The sequence below is a fragment of the Condylostylus longicornis genome, unplaced genomic scaffold (genome assembly GCF_029603195.1).
Source record: "Condylostylus longicornis isolate FDR11 unplaced genomic scaffold, ASM2960319v2 ptg000009l, whole genome shotgun sequence".
Classification (NCBI taxonomy): domain Eukaryota; kingdom Metazoa; phylum Arthropoda; class Insecta; order Diptera; family Dolichopodidae; genus Condylostylus; species Condylostylus longicornis.
In genome coordinates, this window is record NW_026577978.1 from 2043513 (window position 1) to 2064504 (window position 20992).

Genomic DNA, 20992 nt, shown 5'->3' on the forward strand with positions numbered 1-20992 from the left:
AATTATAGATCAGATATACCTGCGAAGTTTTAGTGGAATTGCTTGACAGGTTCGGGTGCCTGCCATACAACTCCAAAAGCTAATTTTAAATATTTGGAAAAATAATAAAGTCGAATTTATGAAACTTGGCAGTTGTGTATCCAATTATAGATCAGATATATTTGCGAAGTTTCAGTGGAGTTGCTTGGCAGGTTCGGGTACCTGCCATACAACTCCAAAAGCTAATTTTAAATATTTGGAAAAATAATAAAAACAGATTCATGAAACTTGGCAGTTGTGTGTCCAATTATAGGTCAAAGATATTTCTGAAGTTTTGGTGGAATTGCTCTACAGGTTCGAGTGGCTCCCATACAAGTCCAAAAGCCTATTTTAAATATTTGGAAAAGAAATAAAGTCAGATTCATGAAACTTGGCAGTTGTGTGTCCGATTATAGATCAGATATATTTGTGAAGTTTTGATGGAATTGCTTGACAGGTTTAGGTACTTACCATACAACTCCACCAGCTAATTTTAAATATTTTGAAAAATTATAAGGTCAGATTGATGAAACTTGGCAGTCGGATGTCCAATTATAGGTCAGACATGTCCGTGAAGTTTCTATAGAATGATCTCAGAGGTTCGAGTAATTGCTACACAATAACGAAAGGTGCAGGGTATAATTCAATCGGTTCATACCGACTGAAACGTTTTTACTTGTTTTAACTTGATTTTCGTTCCTCAAATTAATTCGTACTTATGGTTGTGTATATATATGTTTACAAGAAAATGCATTAAGGCATTAAGGACACACCGAGAACCAACTACGAGTAAATGTGGCAGAAAAAAAATTAAAAATATTGAAAATTGTTACGGTTCATTGACGTTCTTCGATCTTCTTTACTCTTCACCTCTTAATGAACTTGAATTTTTCACAAATAAAAAAAAAGTAAAATATATATATATATGTATGTATATGTATATATTAAACATTGTTGAATTAGAAATATGAGTAAGATTATTTTATAATTCTAAAATATAACCAGAAATGGTGTAGAAAAATAATATGATTGTGGAAGGTTTTTAATTTTCGAACAACGTATTTTATTTACTAAAATCTAGTTAGATGTATTCAAATTGTACTCAAATCTATTACAAAATCTAGTGAAATCTACTGCATTAATAAGAAGAATACAATACAATATTATTACAATAAATTGATATATAAAAATTATTAACATTACAGAGAATTAAGCCTTTTATGTTGCCTTTTATTTTTATGTTGGAAAATTTTCTGATTACACTATATGTGAACGAAAATTTTTTATGCAATTAATGTAAGTAGGTAACACTTTTTCAACATTTATTGTACATAGTGAATAGAAGGAAAATTCAAAAAATTGGTTTTCTATCTTTGATCGAAAAAGTTGCAATAGTCTTTCAGACTGACTAATACATAGACTTGACAGCAATTATATTTATTTATGCACACAATTCAAAATTTATACGATTTGTAATTGGGTAATTTAATTTCAATACAATATTACTGCAATTTTGAAATCAGAGTTTTTTCATATTCTCTACGTATAATAAGAAACTGCGTAGGTATTTTTAATTAATGAGTAAGAAAATGTTACTCGTATTAAAAATTATAAGTTCCATTTTACTTTTGTTTTTAAAAACGTATATAATAATTTACATAATATTCTCGTAATAAATTTATCAATTTTTTTTTCTCTCATATCTCTTACATATTTCATAATATCATTTTTTGGTTACTCTGCAATATGAACGTGCAGAGAAAATGATTCTCTTCACATATTTTAAAATAAAATCAAGCAAATTATAATGAAAATGTTGATGATGGTAAATTACAAAGAGAAAAAATTTATTAAGTAAACAGTAAACAAAATCATTTTCAATTTTTATAAACCTTTACATTGTATATATTTAGTGACTAATAACTCAGACTTAAATATTATTTTCATATCTTCCAAATTATGTATGTAAAAATTTCATATGATACGAATTCTTTTTTAGACTGTAGAAAAAAAAACTAAATTTTTTTCGCGTGATTAAAGAAAATTTTTTTGTAATATTTTGCAAATTTGATTTTCTGTACAATTCAGTCATAAGAAAAAAAAATCTATACAAGATACAATGTTGCAGCAATAACTATAAATTTAGTAAAAATATTATGAACCGTCCTGGCTAAAATATAAAGGGATAAAAAAAAAACAAGACGACAATACTATAATTATAAAAATAAAAAACTCAACTGAATTGAATGTGAAAACCTTGAAAAAAAAAATTTCATTTCAAATTTTTTTTTTTTGTTTTTCTTGTTTCTTTCAAAAACCTAAAATTAAATGCCCCCTTCAAAATTTTTTCTTGAACAAAATATATTTTGAATAGAATAATGAAATTAATGAAAGAAATATGAGCTCTATTAACCCATATATGACCTAGAAATCTCTAGAATTGAATTTATAAAATTAACAATTAAATTGACAGAAAACCAAGTGGAAAGACCGAAATTACGAGCGAATCTAATGAAAATTAGAAACTTAGTTTATTAAAACTTTTTTAATAACCTACATTTTCTATAATATAATTTTTCTATTAATAATTTTAAATAATTCTAGATTAAATTTCAATTAAAAAATTATAAAATTAGAAGCAATAATTTTCGACATGTGTGTGTGTGCTTAGTTCGCACATAAGCTCTATAATAATTAACTTCTAAACAAAATTGGAAATTTAAAGAAATTTATGGCTTTTAATTAATAATTTTATAAATTCTAATACTAATTAATAACATTGAATAATATTAAAAACAAACATATAAAAAATTTTTATTTGAGTTATTCTCTTTAATATTTATTGTTCACACTATAATTTCCTTTTCTTTCTTCACAAACCTAAACCTAAACTGAACCATAACTCTTGCAGTCTCACTTAGATTTTCATAACTTTAATTTTACTCTTCTTTACAAGTTCTAAACTGAGATTTACAAAATATTAGATGATTGTGTTAATTATTTCATTTTTAAAATGTTTTCAATAAAATTGTAAAAAAAGAAAAAACATACTTATTAGTTTCAGACTGTCAATCCGTATGTCCGTTTACAAAACTTCTACATTCTGTAAGATTAAAAAATAAAATTTTATACATACAAATAAATATCTTCCTCCTTCTAAAAAACAAGGTTCCTCAAAATGTGTCAGTGCGTGTGAATGAGGTGAGGGAAACATTACAATAACAAAATGGCCGTTGATGCCATTATTTTAAACTCTTTCCTATAAAAGCGACAAAAATTAGTTAGTAAATATCTTGATCTCTAAAAATTAAACGTCGTATTTAACTATTATATCAATGGTTCTTTAAATTTTCTTTTTCATCCTAAAAATATGCAATTATTATTTTTTTCGTTACTGATTTTACTTCATGAAAATGTGCTACTTTACGAACCATTACTTTGATCCGAATTTATTTTATTTTTAAAAATTTTATAAATACCAAAACTGAAGTGGTAAGGTAAGCATACTTAGATTTTTTCTTCTAACAAAACAAGAAGAAGAATTTTAAGATGAATTCTCTGTAATAATTCTCTTGTGTAATTTTGTATTCAACGTGTTTGTGTTTCTCTGTTTCGGAATTTCGCGTTTTCTTTTAAAGTTTTTATTGTGCACAAAAGAAAAAGAGCGCTTAAAAAGAAAACAAAAACCTGTTGATTGCCAGCTCTTTTCTCTTTTTTTCTTTTTTGTTGTTGTTTTGTTTGGTCTATAAAAGTTTTTATTGTTATTTTTTCCTGGTGTTCTTTATTACATTTTTTTTTTTTGTTAATTTTTTACTACTTCTTGATTTTTTGGCAGGTACGCAGGCAAACATCAATATACAACCATGTTTTATATTTTTGTCTCTCTCTTTTCGTTGTTAAATTAATTATTGAATACCAAAAATTAAGAATAAATATTTTTTTATTTTTTCTCTCTAATTTTAAATTTCCTCTTCTTCTTTACACTGAATTGAGTATTTTATGATTTTTCGTTTTATTTTATTTTTAATTTTATAGAGCAATATTACAATTACAACGATGCTACACACTCACACACTCAAATTTAAATTTATAATTAAAAGAACTAATATAACAGAAAGATAAAGCAGCATCTTTTAGAATTTTTTTCATTATATTTTATTTTTATTTATTTTTCTGTTATTGTCTCAACCTTCGTACCTTTTTATTTAAAAAAAAAAACCATTGAGAAAAAAAATACCTTGTGGGCATATTTTAAAGGTACACACTATCTAAGGCCATTACGAATATTATTTATAACAAGAATACTCTACCATCATCCTATTTAATGATAATAATAATCATCATCATAATCATAATAACAATAATAATAGTTATATAATGAAAGGTATATATACATACATACTAGTATATTATGATAATTAATAATGATGATTGAATTTTCGATTATAATTTTTATATAAAAATCTTTTTTTTTTGTATTTTAATTTAATTCAAATGGTATAGACAATAATTTTTAAGATAAAAAGAATTTAATTTTTAGATATTTAGAATATTATGAAGAGAATTTTTAATATAATTTTATTATGACTACATTACATTCTTTATTACATATATTATTTCTATTTTTGTATAGCTATAGTGAAGTTTTGGAATTTTATTAATCAATGCAGATTGCAAAATTTTATTGGAATTTCAATTTTTAATTATTCTATTTCTATACGACTCCATAAGTAGATATGTTAATATATTTAGGTATAATAATGACAAAGCAATAGTTCTCAAAAATGAATTCAGTTGAAAATAAAAGATCAGCTAAGTCTAAAACACAAACTGTAAATAAATATGGCGATGTTTTTCAATATATGCAGTCAAATTGAAAATGGCTTTTATAGGCTAAAATTGTAGATTATAAGATCAAGAAAACTTTAAGTTTTTTTTACCAAAAATTTCGTGTTGAGCAGCTACTGTTCGAAAACGGTAAATTTGACTTCAACTAATAATATACAGTTAAGTAGATCTATCAATTGCGAAAAAAAATTTGTGAACAATGGAATACTGTAGCTTAAATAGCTTCGAAGCTGTTACGGATATTTGGAAGAAAGTATTTTTGTCAATCTAATTTTCTTTAATTCCCCGAAACTGCCCCAAAATGTCCATGTTCTCTTCATCCACCGCACAATCTGATTTTCTTTAGTTCCACGAAACTGGCCCAAATTGTCCGAGTTCTTTTCATCCATTGCACTTATACGATTCCAAGAGATCATTCACCGAGAACTTCAATACCATAACCGAACCACCCTATATACGCAGTCTAATTTTAAATACAATCGCACCCATTACAGTTAAGAGTACTTTTCTGATTACAAGCATAATTTTTAACTTTTCTATTAACATTATGCTATATTTAAGTATTTCTTTAAAATATACATAATAAATTTTGTTTGCATGCTCAAAACTGCTCATATTTCTTTCGTTTTTACCCTCACTATCATCAACAATAATTATGAAAACTACTAATCTGCTATGGTTATACATTGTTGAACATACATATTTAATTTTTATTAATAAAAATCTTAGAATTACTTTACAACATTGTTGCCGCTACAAATGTACAACTAATTAATAACAATATTGAGCAATAAAATTTTAACATGCATACGTACATATATAATGATGTATGTATTTATTTATCTTCATTTTTATTAATAAAATCTTATGGCCTAAGAACATTTAAATCATTAAAAATTTTATCCATATAAATAATATATAATGTGCAAATTTATTCAAAAAAAAAACAAAAAAAAAACAATATTTTTTCAACAGATATTTTTAAAAATTTTTGCCCGAATCGACAACTCATATTAACAACTAATCATCCGTTACGATATTAATCTACTCTACATAAATAAATTTTGCGGTTTTAAAAAAATTTAACAAATTTTGCAAAACTTACATACAATTTCAATTTTTGTATATAAATATACATAATATATAAAACGAATATCACAGACCTAGTACATGAATTCATTATTGCAAAATTTCAATTTAATTTCTTTATTAAGAATATACACACATTTATACTTTAAGCACATATTATAGTATTCTCAACAATTTATCAACAATCAACATCTTCCTGAATGTTGATCACAGCATTTGTATTAAGAACTACTTTATATTTTATATATGAAATATAATATTATTCAAAAGTATGCATAAGAAAACTATATGAATATTTTTTAAAAAGTTTTAAAGCTAAAAAAGATATATTACGAATATTAGTCACTGTCTATCTGAGATGAACAAGATCATTAAATATATTTAACCATGAAAATTACTTTTTTTTTTGTCTACTTACGGCAGTAAACAATAATTTGTATATTTGTGTGTATGTATATATAAAAGTAAAATAGTTTCTTTAGCGAATTTTAACGCTAATGAAACATTTTATGTAAGCAAGGATAGAAACATTTAAATTTTTATTATTCAGATATTGAAAATTTTCATTTTAATATTCCCAAATTTGTAAGCACACATCAGATACATAACGATATGAAGACGGCTTGTGTTAGGTTTACCGTTTAATTCAATATGAATGATTAAAATACATAAAATTTTGTATTAAAAATCTGAAAATTTTTCAAAAAACGCTCATTATCTCAAAAAATTTCGCTATTTTTTTTCTCGATACACTACATTATCTTCTACGACGTTGCTATGAATAACTTTCATGAGGCAAAAGGGGAATTTATATGTAAATAATTTTTTTTTGATTTCTGTAAAAAAACGACTTATATTAAAGACAAATCCAAGACTCAAACCATTACATGTATTTTTCAAAGGAGTCATCCCCCGAGCGCGTTTACATTACAACAGGACCACCGACAATCTAATAAAAAATAATAAAAAAATTATGACGTTCAATTTACACGTATATCTGCATTATAGCCGTATTACCATAAATTTTTTCAAAATATATTTTCAAAAAAATGCATTTACATTTCTTACCTGTCTCTTACAACTTGTACCTACATAATAAACTCCATCACCATTTAACTACAATTATTATTGTCAAAGATAAGAAAGTAAAGGCCTCAAGACCTCTTAATGTCATAAAAATATTAGAAAAACTAAAATATACAATATTTTCGTGACCATTTTCATCATATATATCAATATGACCAACCAAAAAATCAAATAAAAAGAAAATTGTCCCTGAAAATCTAAAAAATTACACCGTTGTAAAACTTTCTTTAAAGGTAAACAAAAATTTCTAGAGAATTTCTTTAGAAATTTTATTATTTTTTTTTTATTTATTAGGTTGTACAAACTAAAAACCTGAAAATGAAAACATGTTCTATTTTAATTAGTTTTTTAGCCCTTTTCTTTTTTAACATTTTATACCTGAATTACCCATTTTTAAATCTAATCTTAGAAAATACTAATAGATGTCATTGAACTCTTTCATATACATATTTTTTTATTTTCTCTCCCAAAATTTTAATTTTGAAATTTGAATTTTAAAATTAGTGTGGGATCCTTTTAAAAAAATTATGAGTACATATTATGTGTTTTCTATAAATTCTTCGGTAATATTGAATTGAATAAAATTACATAATTTGTATCGAGCTTCAAAATTAATTATAATATTTTGCTTAAAATATAATTGAATATTAAATATATTAAAATATTTTACCTATATGCTATGCATTGCATTTAAACGCGTTTGAAATAATACTTGAAATGTTAACAAGCCAAAAATGTTATTTCTCCTACGTACACCTAAACACATTTACTTTATATGAGTATAGATAATTTGACGTGTACAGATTATGTTTTATTTTTTTTTTAAATAATGTGTTTTTTATGCATTTTAATTGATTAAAATTCTTAAAAAAATAAATTTTTAATAATTATATTAAATAATTTATGAGCATTTTCTTAATATCACATTAACAAACACACTCAATTAAAAATTAGACAGAGTCGAAACAAACGTAATGGAGTTTTTCAATCTCTCCATTGTAGATTATAGATTTTTAAGGGAACCGAGTGGGGTAGGAGGAACCCCACGAGACAGCGCAGTCATTCCTGAATTATTGTAGCCTCCCAACGCTCCAAAGCTCGGCTTCAACTATAAAGCTAAAAATATACCCAAGGAAGTCGAATAGCAGTTTCCGAACGCTTAGGAAATCCTGTACAAAACAAATGCGACGCCGGATAGCCAGTACCGCAAAGGATGTGCACGGCATTTTCGTCACCGTCCGCACAAAATCTGCACAAGGAGGAGCCTGATTTACCGAGCCTATACAGCTGATACCTCTCTGGACAATGCCCCATGAAGAAATTCGTTCCATGGTGGAATATATGAATTTCAGTCTCTTCATATGGTGAAAAATCAGACAGAATTAAATTAACGTTCAAAACAGATGTATTGAATCTAATGTGAAAAATCAAATATAAAAATATGTAAAACCAAACCGCAAATAATTATTCTGTTATTCCAATTTCAAAATTGAAATTCTAAACACTTATTAGTATTAAATGAATATCTAATTTATATACTATCTAGTTCTCTAATACTAAATAATATTTTATAAAAGCATTTATACTACTTATAAAATATATTTTCTATTAAAAACGCATTATTAATGTTAAAAAAAAAAAAACAATAGAAAATTTGAGACAAAAAAGCAAAAATTTTCTTTTTTCTGAAAAAACTGCCCAAAATCACAATAATACAATCATTGTCTTCTTTTCAAAAAAAAAAAAATATACAAATTGAATTTTTATTAAAATCTTTATTAAATACCTAAATAAGAAAAAATTATTACCGTCATCATCAACATCATCGTCATTTTTATATTAAACGAGAAAAAAAATAGAGTTGACCTTGTCAACTCTGTGATACCCGTACGAATTTGTTATCCTATGTGCGAATAAAGATGCCATAACTGACTATGGGACAGACTATGACTTTAAGTTGCCGTATTACCATATTAATTTATGCAAAATTTCACTGCTATGTGTTTTTCAAAATACTGGTTGTCCCAAACTACTATTGAAGTTGTATGGCAGCTACCAGAAAGAGCCAAGAAATTTTAGCGAATTTTATCAAGCACATCGGCCCTGCTAATATATTTACTTGTGTGAAATCTCAATATCACAGCTTTTATAGTTTCTGAGATATAGCCAAATAACTTTTGAAGTTGTATGGCAGGTACCAGAAGGAGCCAAGTAATTTCAACGACTTTTATGAGACACATTGGCCCTACTAATATATTCGTTTGTGTGAAATTTCAATTCCACAGCTTTTATAGTTTCTGAAATATAGTCAAATAACTTTTGAAGTTGTATGGCAGGTACCAGAAGGAGCCAAGTAATTTCAACGACTTTTATGAGACACATTGGCCCTACTAATATCTTCGTTTGTGTGAAATTTCAATACCACAACTTTTATAGTTTCTGAGATATAGCCAAATGAATTTTGAAGTTGTATGGCAGCTTCCCGAACCGGTACCCCGATCATGTCCAATTTAAATAGGGTTCTGGCACTTACTACAATAAATCATCTGTGAAAATTTGGTGAACTTAGCTCAATTAGTTTTTGAGTTATCGTGGGGACGGACGGACGGACGGACGGACGGACAGACAAAGCTAAATCAACTCAGAATTTGACGCTGATCAAAAACATACACTTGAGTCTATATCTAACACCGTTATTTCTTAGTGTTACAAACGGTAAGGCAAATTTAGTATACCCTTCGAACATACGTTCGTACGGGTATAAAAATAACTCTCTCTCTCTCTTCTTCTCTTGTAAATCATTTATAAAAACACCGGAAATACTTTGAGGATTAGGTGGAATATTTCCAATTAAAAATAAAACTAGCACAACACAGTAAAAAAAGAAAAAGGAATAAAAAAATCGATTAATTTCATCACAATTATTGTTGTCATATAGAAATGGTATAGAAATTCATTTTATTATACAAGCTTATAATGAAGCTTATAATTTTAATTTAATTTGTTATTCATTTAGATTTCCAAAAGGTGAGGAATTGAGTATATATGTATGTACATTTACATATACAAATGCACGCATATGTATGTGAACTTGATCATATTGAAAAGGAAATTCTAAACAACACAGAAATAAAATTTAAGAAGAAGAAAAACAAAGATTCACACTTTAAATAATTTTATAAATTTATATACTTTACATTTATTCGGATTTTAAATTCCAATTAAAAGAATTTCAAACTTGAATTTTTGAAAGTTTTTTTTTATATACGAGTATGTGGTTACATTTTATTAATAGAATTGCCGCTCAATATCAATTTTATTCTTCTTTAATTCTTTACTCAGTTCAGTTTCTGAAACGATTTTCAGCTACAAAAGCACAAATTTTTTTAATTTGTTCTTAGAAATGAAAGAGTTTTGAAATTGCAATAAATATAGTTAGGTAATTTTCAAAGTAAACCATCCACATATAGGCATTTATTATTAGAGCATATATTTAAGTTTTAATTGTACATATACATACCTATATTTGGTATGTACTTATAATAACTGTAATACGATTAAATTTTAATTAATTTGTGAATTTTAAGAATATTTTCTAATTATATTAGTATATATTCTATTAATACTAGTATTTTCTTATTTGTAACTGGTAATAGAATTAAAATTAAAAAAAAAATAATTCAATAATTTTATGTTAATGAAAAAGAATTTTCAAAATTTTACTTAAATTTATAGTTACTTTTCATTTATTTATGAAACAAATTAATTTTTTGCTAAAAGCAAGCTCTAATTTAAAAAAATACTCTAATTTTCCAAAATTTCTAGATATTTTTTTAAAATTGTCCCTATACTTATTAAGTTTTTGGAGTATACTGAGACTTCATTTTTTTAAATATTATGTATTCTAAATTAAAAGGAGTTTATATATAATCACAATATGTACAAACTTTCTAAATTATTAAACTTTTTAATCGCACAATTCATGAAATCACACTCATACAACATTTCTTTAAATTCTGTCCGTGTACAATAAATAATTTTAGTAGTGTAATATGATATCATAATTAATATCGTAAAATGCACAAAGTGTAATTTTTCTGACGCAAATTTATTTGTGTTTTTTTGTTGTTTTGTTAGATTTATCCCTCTTTACTCTTTTATAGGTCACCGTGCGGCGGGCACAGTGATTAATAAATTTTTAAAAGAATTTCTTTGCTTATACCTTTGTTTTCGACATGAAAAATGACTAATGAAATTTTGTTCAAATGTTTAAAGAAAAAATTTTGAAGATTTACTGATTTCTTAAACGTATTAATTCCACATTAGTTTTAAAAATAACTAAAATATCCCAAAAAAAAATTCCCAAAATTATGATGATATCGTTTCGAATCATTACGATTTTATGCCACATAAATAAACAAAAGACTAAAGCGAGAAACTTTGTTAATTTTTTTTTTAAATCTTTATAATTTTATTAAATATTTTCAATTTAAATTTATAATTTAATATCTTTGTTATATTTTTGTTTTTTTCAGATGCATCATCATCAAATGAAGCAGTTCATCTGCAACAACGTTTAAAAAGTTTAAGTACCGAATTGGTAACATTACGTAATAGATTACATGTTGGTCAAACCGGGACTGGTACTGCAAATAACACAAATAATAATAACAATAATAATAATAATGGTAATACAACAACAGCAGCAACAAATGTTGGTAATAGCAATACAAACAATTGTATGAATTCGACTACTTCCATAAATGGTAAATTACAAAATTATTAAAATTAGATTTAATTTTATTTTTAAATAAAATAATAATTAATCAAGAATGAATTACTGAACTTATTGAATGAATTACTGAAGAATGAGAACTTAGCTTTTGAACAAACAATAGTTTTTGATTCATAGGCTTACATTAATAATACGAATAAAACATTAACAGAATAGCTACAATAATCTCAATTCGTGCTTAAATTATACAAATTTGTAAAAGCTTAACATTCTTGTTATACTAATTTTTGAGTTCCATGTACTGCAACAATATTATTAAAAATTTTTTAAGAACTCAATTCAGAAAATTATTTTCAAGCCAGTAGTGTATAATAAAAATAGTTGAAATCAAATCTAATGAATCTAAAGTAATTCTTAAAGCAAAATTAAACTTAAATTACTAAATTGTAAACTCAAATTTTAATTGTAAATTATTACTATAATAACAAATTTTATACAATTTATTTTATTTTTAATCTAAAGGTCTTACACTAAACTTAAATAATACAAATAATGGTATTAATGGAACAACACAATCAGCAGCATCAACAACAAATCCTCTTCTTCAAACGAATTGTAATACAGGAACAACAACAACAGCAACATCAATACAACAGCAACAACAACAATCAATAACAACAGGACAATCAACAACATCAAATGTTATTTCTGGAACAACTAAAAATTCACAAACAAATCTAAATGTAATAAATCAAATTTCAAATAGTAATATTAATAATAAGGGTAATAGTGGTTGTAATATCATTGGTAATGGTGGTTTTATTGGTGGTGGTGGTGGTGATAGTATTACAAATAATACTTTATCAAATACAATAAATAGTGATAACGGTGGTAATAAAACTGGAACTGTTAGCAATATTAGAAATTCTAATATTAGTACAAATAAGGTACATAATTAAATACACATATATAATAAATTAAGTAATTGCATGTTGGATTATAAAAATAATAATTAAACTAAGTACTCATTTCATTTGTCATTTTTTTTTTCCTCTCATTATCATTCATTAAAATTTTTTTCTCCTCCTTTAATTTTTACTCTTTACTATAAAATTAATTTTATATAAACATTTTCACATATGTAAAATTCACAAAATTCTTTCTAAATTTTTTCCAATCATAAAACATCATTTTGGGTCGCATGTCCAACAAAACATATTACAAGTTTTATTCTTCTTTATTATCTTGTCGTATTGAATTAAGCTCCTACTAAGTCAGAAATCAAAAAATAAAGGGTGATGTTTTGAGCGAGTGGGTAGTTATTAAATTTAGAGAAAAACACGGAAAAATCACAAAATTGCATGAAATCTTTATTTAAATCTATTATTGAAATTAATCGTTTCCGCTTACTTCTCCAAAAGAATTTCATATAGGAGGTCATTTAAAGAGTCAAACTTTCAGCCGTTTTTTCTTAAATTTCGGTCGGAATTCTAACCAATTACACTTATAATATTTATTCGAATAGTCGATATAAACAAATGGTATACAACTATGAAATTAATTTATCAAAGAAAATAATTGCATGATCTTCTCGACAGGTTCTTAATACATATATTATCGTTTACTAACAAGCAAAAAAAATTAATTTTTAAATTAGATTGTTCACAATTTAGTCCTATTTTTGTTAATAGTCGTTTGCTTATTATAATTCTCTAAAAGTTAAAAAAGATTTCTATTCCCAAAATTTTTGCACCATCCCACGAATATACCCGCACGTTAGGTACATGCAATCATAAATATCATAATATGGTACTTTTGTATGTTAAGAACCAATTTTGCGTGATTAAAATCTTTAAAAACTCAAAATATTTTTATATTACAATTTAAGAGCAAAAGAAGAAGATATAAAATTACAGAATATAAAAATATCCAAATAAAAATAATATACACATATATGTACATAACACACTATCTTTTTGATATTTAATTAAAAACCAAGAAATATATTAAAATTATTTTATATTGTTAATGATAAAAGAGCTCATGTTTTTTTTGTTTTGCTTTCATATTATTATTATTATTATTATTATATACCATTATAAAAGATTTATTTATTATAATTACAGACATATCCCTTAAGTATACCACCCGGTGGTGGTGGTGGTAGTGGTACTGGTAATACCAATATTGGAAATTCAGCCATAATTTCATCTCGAAATACATCGATACCTTTACCATTACCACATCATGTTATAGGATCTATAGGTAAAGTTTATTTGTTTTCTTTTTTCATTTTAAATATTACGATTTTATTACAGGAATTTGTTTAATGTAAGAAATTAAAAGAAAATAAGAAAAATTGTTTTATATTTGTAATAAATCCTTGTTTTATTATCAAATTAAAGATAATAATTTTGAAAACATTAATGTATATATGTAGTATATACAAATGTAATTTATAGTACACACTAATATAAAAAAAAGTTCAATGAACGCATAAATAATAATTTTTTTAAAAAATTCAATATTTTTATTAGTACATATTAATGCCATTCAAGGAAATTAAAGGCTAATTGTATTAAGCAAGTCATTTATACTTGAAATTCTAGCAATTGTTAGTGAATATAGTCATAAAAATTATTTGTGATCAGCACATAATTGTTGCACAAGATAACAACATAATTTCACACACAAAATCATAATATGAGCCTATCTTGGCTCACTCTTACAATTTAATAAAAGAAATCGGTTTGTTTTTTAGTTTAAGGGGTTATAATGCTTTAATAGGGGGCATCAATAATATATAGCAAAAGTTTGTCTACAAAAAAAAAAATTCCCAGCAAAGGCATCTATGTATATTTGATATACAAGTTTGTTTCTGGAAAAATTTCAAAATTTTGTAAACAAACGCATGAACAGACAGGCAGACGGGCACAAAAACGGGCAATTTTGCAAAAAATGTGCTAAAATATGTCTCATTTTAAATAAAATATTGAAAAAATTGAAAAAAGTCACAAATTTAGTCAAAACTTTATTTTTTTTTGTTTTATGTAAATTAAAAATTAATTTTTATTTTATTTTAGAAAATCGTTGTGACACAATATCACGAAGATCAATTGGTATATTAAATGATTTACATACAACAATTACAACATCAGGTACAACAGCTGCAACTGCTGCAACACATACAAAATCTTATGATGCAATTATATCACATACAACAAAACCATTAACATTTGATTATGCTAATGGTAACAGTAATGGACAATGTAATATTAATGGTATTAATAGTAATGGGATCAATAATAATAATAATAATAATATTAATAATATATCTAATTGTGGTGTTGTTAATAATATTAATATTATAACAGCAGCAACAAAAACAATTGATAATGGTAAACAAAAGAAACCAAATGAAATGGATGATTTAATACATTTAACAGGACCATTAACAGAGGATGCTGTTACGAGAACATTACAATCTAGATTTAATAATAATGAATATTTTGTAAGTACATTTTTGTTTAAATTTGTTTAAATTTTTGTTTTAGTCATACGTCATTTTTAAATATGTAATGAAGGGTATAATAATACTCTTTGACTGTAATTAAATTTACTTATCCGTGTAAATGAAAACCAAATTAAAAACCAAAATAATAAACTGTTAAATGGTTATTAACAATACAATCGAATACGGATATGTGCACAATGTTTTTTTCGGCAACTGATAACATTTACCCGAGTTTTGTTTTTATAGGGGGCTCCAATATGTAAATAATGTAAACTTGTCTTAAACACGAATAAACGAACAGCTAGCGCGAATCATACAAATATGTATACATTTTTGTCCGCTTATATGCGTGTTCAACTGTACTAAATTTTTATCAATTTACTCTTGAACTATTTCTATAAAATTGAAGCTTTATTAGAAGTGTCTGAACAAAAATGAAAACTATTTAAAACTTCTATTTTCTGCACCAAGTACATGCTCTTTGGCTAACTGATCTGCTCTAACTACATGCTATTTTTCTAATAGTAATCTTCTATGAGTAAATTTTTATTTGTATTTCTTTGTCTCTTATTTTTATTCTCAGTTAATGGGCTTTTTACAAAACCTTAAATTTTGCAATTATTTTAGTGCTTAAATTTTCATGTAACGCTATATGTACAACTGAACTTAAAAAATAAAATGTAAAAATTTCAAATGGTGTTATCAACACTTGACTGAACATGAAAATGTTTGTTTTTTTTTTATATTTTTGATGCATCTTTCTCTTATTATTTTTATTTCCAATAAAAATGACCAAAAAAAAACCAGAATTTTCTCTTTTAGTTTTTGTTAAATAATTTTTTTAATTCTTAATTTTTATTTATTCTTGCTCTCTAATTTCATATTTTTTAGTGTACTCATAGATGTTAAAAATAAGATAATAATGTAATGAACCTGTATCATATGTACGTGCATCGTACATATCTATATATGTGTATGTGTATAAATACATGCATGAACGTAAGTACATGCGTACATTTATGTAAGAACTGAAGTTGAAAAACTTCTTTTCTTTTTATTTTCTTTTCACAATATTATTTATCGTACAAGAAGAGAAGTAATAAAAAAAATATTAATTAAAAAAAAAATAATAAAAATTATTACTTTTCAATTTCTACTACCATTTTTAAAATTTATATAAAAATTTTACGAATTTGCAGAAATTAAAGAACATGTTCTTATTAAAGCAACATGTGTAAAACTATCACTGTGGTATATCATATACTTACATATGTACGCATATTTTGTTATATGAGGAAAAATTTACATACCTACAGGTATAGGCATATATAAAAAAATATTTTAAACACATACATACTTGAAATCAAATATTTCAACTTTAATTCAATTAAGACTTAGAATTCTAGCTAACAGAATGAAGTAAATTTTGCATTCTTAAATGTAATTTTCAGTTCTACATTACAGTAAAATGATTTTTAAATCTGTTCAAACCTGAAAATAAATTATTGAATTCAGTTTTATCATGAATTTCTAAATAGAATTTAAATACCTTATTATATAATTTATTATATAAAGGCATTTTTTTTATTTCTTCCATTAAAGCTGTTTAAATCGAAAAATTTGTTTCATCCAAAATTTAAAATATTCGCTAATAAAAGTCAAAATTTAAATTTTGTAGTTTATACAAAGTAACTTCTTCTTAATAATTTGTAGAGAGTAAATTAATGTAATTCTAGCACGAGTAATACTTGTGCAATAATTCTTATACTGCAAAAAATTTCGTTTAACAAATTTAATTCTGTATTTGTATAATTTTGTATTGGTATAGGTGAAAGTCAAAATTAAGCAATTCCATTTTTCAAAAAAAAAAAATTGGAATAATTACGTTACAAAACGTCATTCAACGTTGTATTCAAAAAAAAAGTACTAGATTTTGTTGCATATAAATAAATGCTTATACCTGCAGAACTATTCAATATAGAATAACCATCGGTGCGTGGTTTCACAGACGATTGATTGCTCTTAATTTTCAATCAATCTTAATCTTACAATCAATTTCGTTTGAGCAATAGTTTTTTTAATATAAAGCTCTTTAAAGTAGCTTTTTGTATCTCGGAAACAAGTGTATCTGCTCCCTCTGCTCATCTCTAGTTAAACCGAAATATTTTTCAATACAGAACAAATCTTTCAATTAAAAAAAGAATTCAGAATTATAGCTTCCATTTTAAAGTAAATTTTCGTAATTATAAAATCGTAACTAGAGGTTTGATTTAAGTAAGTTAAAAGTGGTTAAACATTTATAATAATGTCACCATTTATCTTTGCACTCAATCACTCAGCAGGAGATTTTTTTTTTCAAGTTTTGTCCATATACCCTTTAATTTTTTGTTAACACAAAAATCTTATGGGCGTTCAAAATTTTTTTAAGATGACAAACTTAAAACTTAAATTTTTTTTTTATATTATTAAATTTTTTAATTAAATTAAATGAGCTAATAAAAAAAACGCCAACAAAAACAAAATGAAACTTAATATTTTTCGCAGTAAGGCGATTTTACTTTATATGTGCACAATTAAGATGCATTTAACGCAAAAATTTTGATAAATAAAATTATGAAAATAAAAAAAGTTCTTATATTATTTTTCATTTGTAATTTACATTTTATTAAGGACAAACATTATGTATGTATGTGCATACAAAGTTATTAGTTTGTAAAAATAAAAAAAAAATTAAAATAAAATTGAGTCAAACCAATGGTTTGTAGAAAAGCACTTTTTTATTAGTAATTCATTAATGTTATTAGTGTAATATGGATGAACATACCTATTAATATTGTCTTGTGATTGTATGTTTCAAATAGAAGATTGGGTGTAGCATCTCAACATAAATAATATTTAGTAATCATGTGGTTTATAGCAATGCAATGGGAAGAACATAGAAAGAGGTAGGTTACTGGTTCGAGTCCAGTTCGAGGAGATCTGCCTTTAAAATCGTTCTTTTTATTATGTCATCCATCTGATCTGTAGTTGTATGAAGAAATTTTCATTGAGTCAATATTATTAGTATAATAGGCACATTACTTATTAATTAAACAACTATGCACGTTGCATTAGTAATTCTGTTAACCACAAAATTTATCGATTTATTGCATATATTTCGTATGAGAAAATGAAAAAAAAATTTGAGAAAAGCCTTAATATTATGATTGAATTGGGTTAAGTTCGAGAGTTAAGGAAAATTATTATATTTCTTATTGACATAGCATTTACCGTTATCTATTCGGTTTTATAGAAATTTTCCAAAAGTTTGTAGTTTAATTCAAATTTTTCAAATTTCGAAAGGGTACAACTTGGGAACGAAACAAATTAATTATTATTTTCTAAAAGCGGCTAAAATTTCAGATTCCTGCAAATTGCAGTCTATAGATGAAAAATGATATCAAAATTTATTAAAGATCAATTTGTGTATAAAATTTTACCTTTCTATCTCAAACGGTGTAGAAGTTTTGTAAACAGACAAACGGACAGAGTGAAACTAAAAATCACTTTATTTAAAATTTTTTTTTGGAAAATTGCTCTAAGCAGAAAATAAAATATTACAAAAATTGAGAAGACATGTTGATATTTTTTGGTTTATGAAACATGGTTATGCCATAAAACTCTTTATGTACAAAAAATTTTATAATAATGTGGAATTTAACACATTTTATAGTAAGTTTATACTACTATAATATTAAATTTGAAAAAGAGAAAATATTTTTTTTTTAAATTACAATCTATAGCTATAAAAGACTTGCTAATTTTATAGAAATATTATTTATTACTAAATAAGAATTCTTGTACAAAGAAACTACTTCGAGACCTTTATTAAAAACATCTTAGTCTATTTTATACACTCCGGAAAGTAATTAAAAAAACCCTACACATAATAGGTTCAATTACAAGACAAACAGAGTATTAACTCTCAATTAGATCTGCTATTAGTTAAGCTTATCTTACTGACATAGCTTGAGTGTATAGAGGCAATACATTTTAAAATATAGAGGATTTCAAAAATTAACTAGGTATTCAAAATTGTAATAAGACTTCCATACATTTTTGGTCCTGTTAACTTATTCATCAATAAGTTGCACGTGATAATTGTGGTAATTAGTAAATTTCTTGTGGTAATGCAGGCCACATAGAACAATGCACGTCATATTTCCAATAATTTTTTACAATTTAAAATTTTCATTTTAATAAACAATAACGTTTTTAAAAATTTTTTCATCGAAATAAAAATTAATTTTTTTTTTTCAATCACATTGTCATTTGCTTTTGACAATCGCGAAAAGTTATAAATAGAGGTGAAATTTTTAATTATTTAATTTAAAAGAAAATATAGAAGAGAGAAGACCATTTTTATTTTATCTAGAAAAAAGTTGAAGAAATCGAAGGACAAAAAATATAGGAAAAATATTTTTCTTGCTAAAATATCTTTAAATACAATTCTTTTTAGTTTTCAATTGAATAACATTAAAATATTTTTGAAAATCTTAGGAAATTTAAAAAGAAACCAAAAATGGATCAAAAACAATTAATAATTGTATTCGGAATTTTAATTTTCTTCTTTGGATTGATTATTTTGTATTATTGTTTTTGTAAATGCAAAACATATTGGAAAAATCGAAATCAATATTATAAGTTGAGGAATGTTGAAATTGATTTGTGTGATTCTATAGGCGAATGTAGTTTACAAACAAATGTTTCGGTTCAAAATTCTTGTAGAACATATTCAATTAGTAGTTTGAAATCTCATAAGAGTCAGGAGAGTAATAACAATCTAGATAGCGATAGCAAAATTGTTTTTTTGTATAAATATGAAAAGGATTTTGTTTCAACTGATTCGGAAAATGAAGGTTTTTATAAAAACAATTTTAATTCTCGAAATTCTAATGAAACATTTGTAGTATCGGGAAAATCAAATGAAACGTTTGTAGTATGGGGAAAATCAAATGAAACATTTGTTGTGTCGGGAAAATCAAATGAAACATTTGTTGTGTCGGGAAATTCAAATGAAACATTTGTTGTGTCGGGAAATTCAAATGAAACTTTTATAATTGATGATTAATTTTCGGAAGTAAATTTTGAAAATTCGGTTAGTAATTTGTGTTATTTTGAAAGAAGAAAGAAATATTTGAATAGTTTTCGTAGTTTACCAGGGAAATTTAATGTTTAAATACAAATGAATTAAATTTTGTAGCAAAGTCAAATTTTGATTGAAATTCAATGTGCAGCAGATATTGATTTTAATTTCTATTTTTTTATTTTTTAAAATATATCAGTGTGTTTATTAAATTTATTATTAGTTGAAATTATATTCTTAAATATCTTTTATTAATTTTGAATAACTATGAAATTTATTAATTTTTTTCTTTTTGGATTATATCGAAAAAATCATACTTTTTAATTAAATTCTAACTTTTATTTGTTGATATTATGTTCGATTATTGTTTTGCAATTTTTTTGCGTAAACAATGAGAGATATTGCAAGATCGGCAAAAGTTAAACCTCAGGTTTACCTTTTGTTGTCGGTGCAGAATACGAACAAAATTGTTATCACATTTAAAGTTAGAATTTCGATAAAAAGTATGATTTTTTTTGGTATAGTTTAAAAGAGAAAAATTAAGTAAAATTTTAAGAAAGTTATTTATTAATAAAAT

At 24.8% G+C, this 20992-nt stretch overlaps 1 protein-coding gene across 3 annotated transcripts in view; it reads left to right on the top strand.

Annotated features, from left to right (window-relative positions):
- The window catches only part of LOC129618527 (unconventional myosin-Ia), a 101766-nt gene that overhangs the window by 67208 nt on the left and 13566 nt on the right, over window positions 1-20992 (top strand). For 2 of the 3 annotated variants that reach the window (XM_055533322.1, XM_055533321.1), the window contains exons 2-5: window positions 11577-11807; window positions 12299-12723; window positions 13903-14041; window positions 14860-15287. In XM_055533322.1, coding sequence (XP_055389297.1) covers window positions 11577-11807; window positions 12299-12723; window positions 13903-14041; window positions 14860-15287 — 1223 coding nt within the window. The remainder of the gene's footprint in view (window positions 1-11576; window positions 11808-12298; window positions 12724-13902; window positions 14042-14859; window positions 15288-20992) is intronic. The other variant, XM_055533323.1, reaches the window with a different exon arrangement.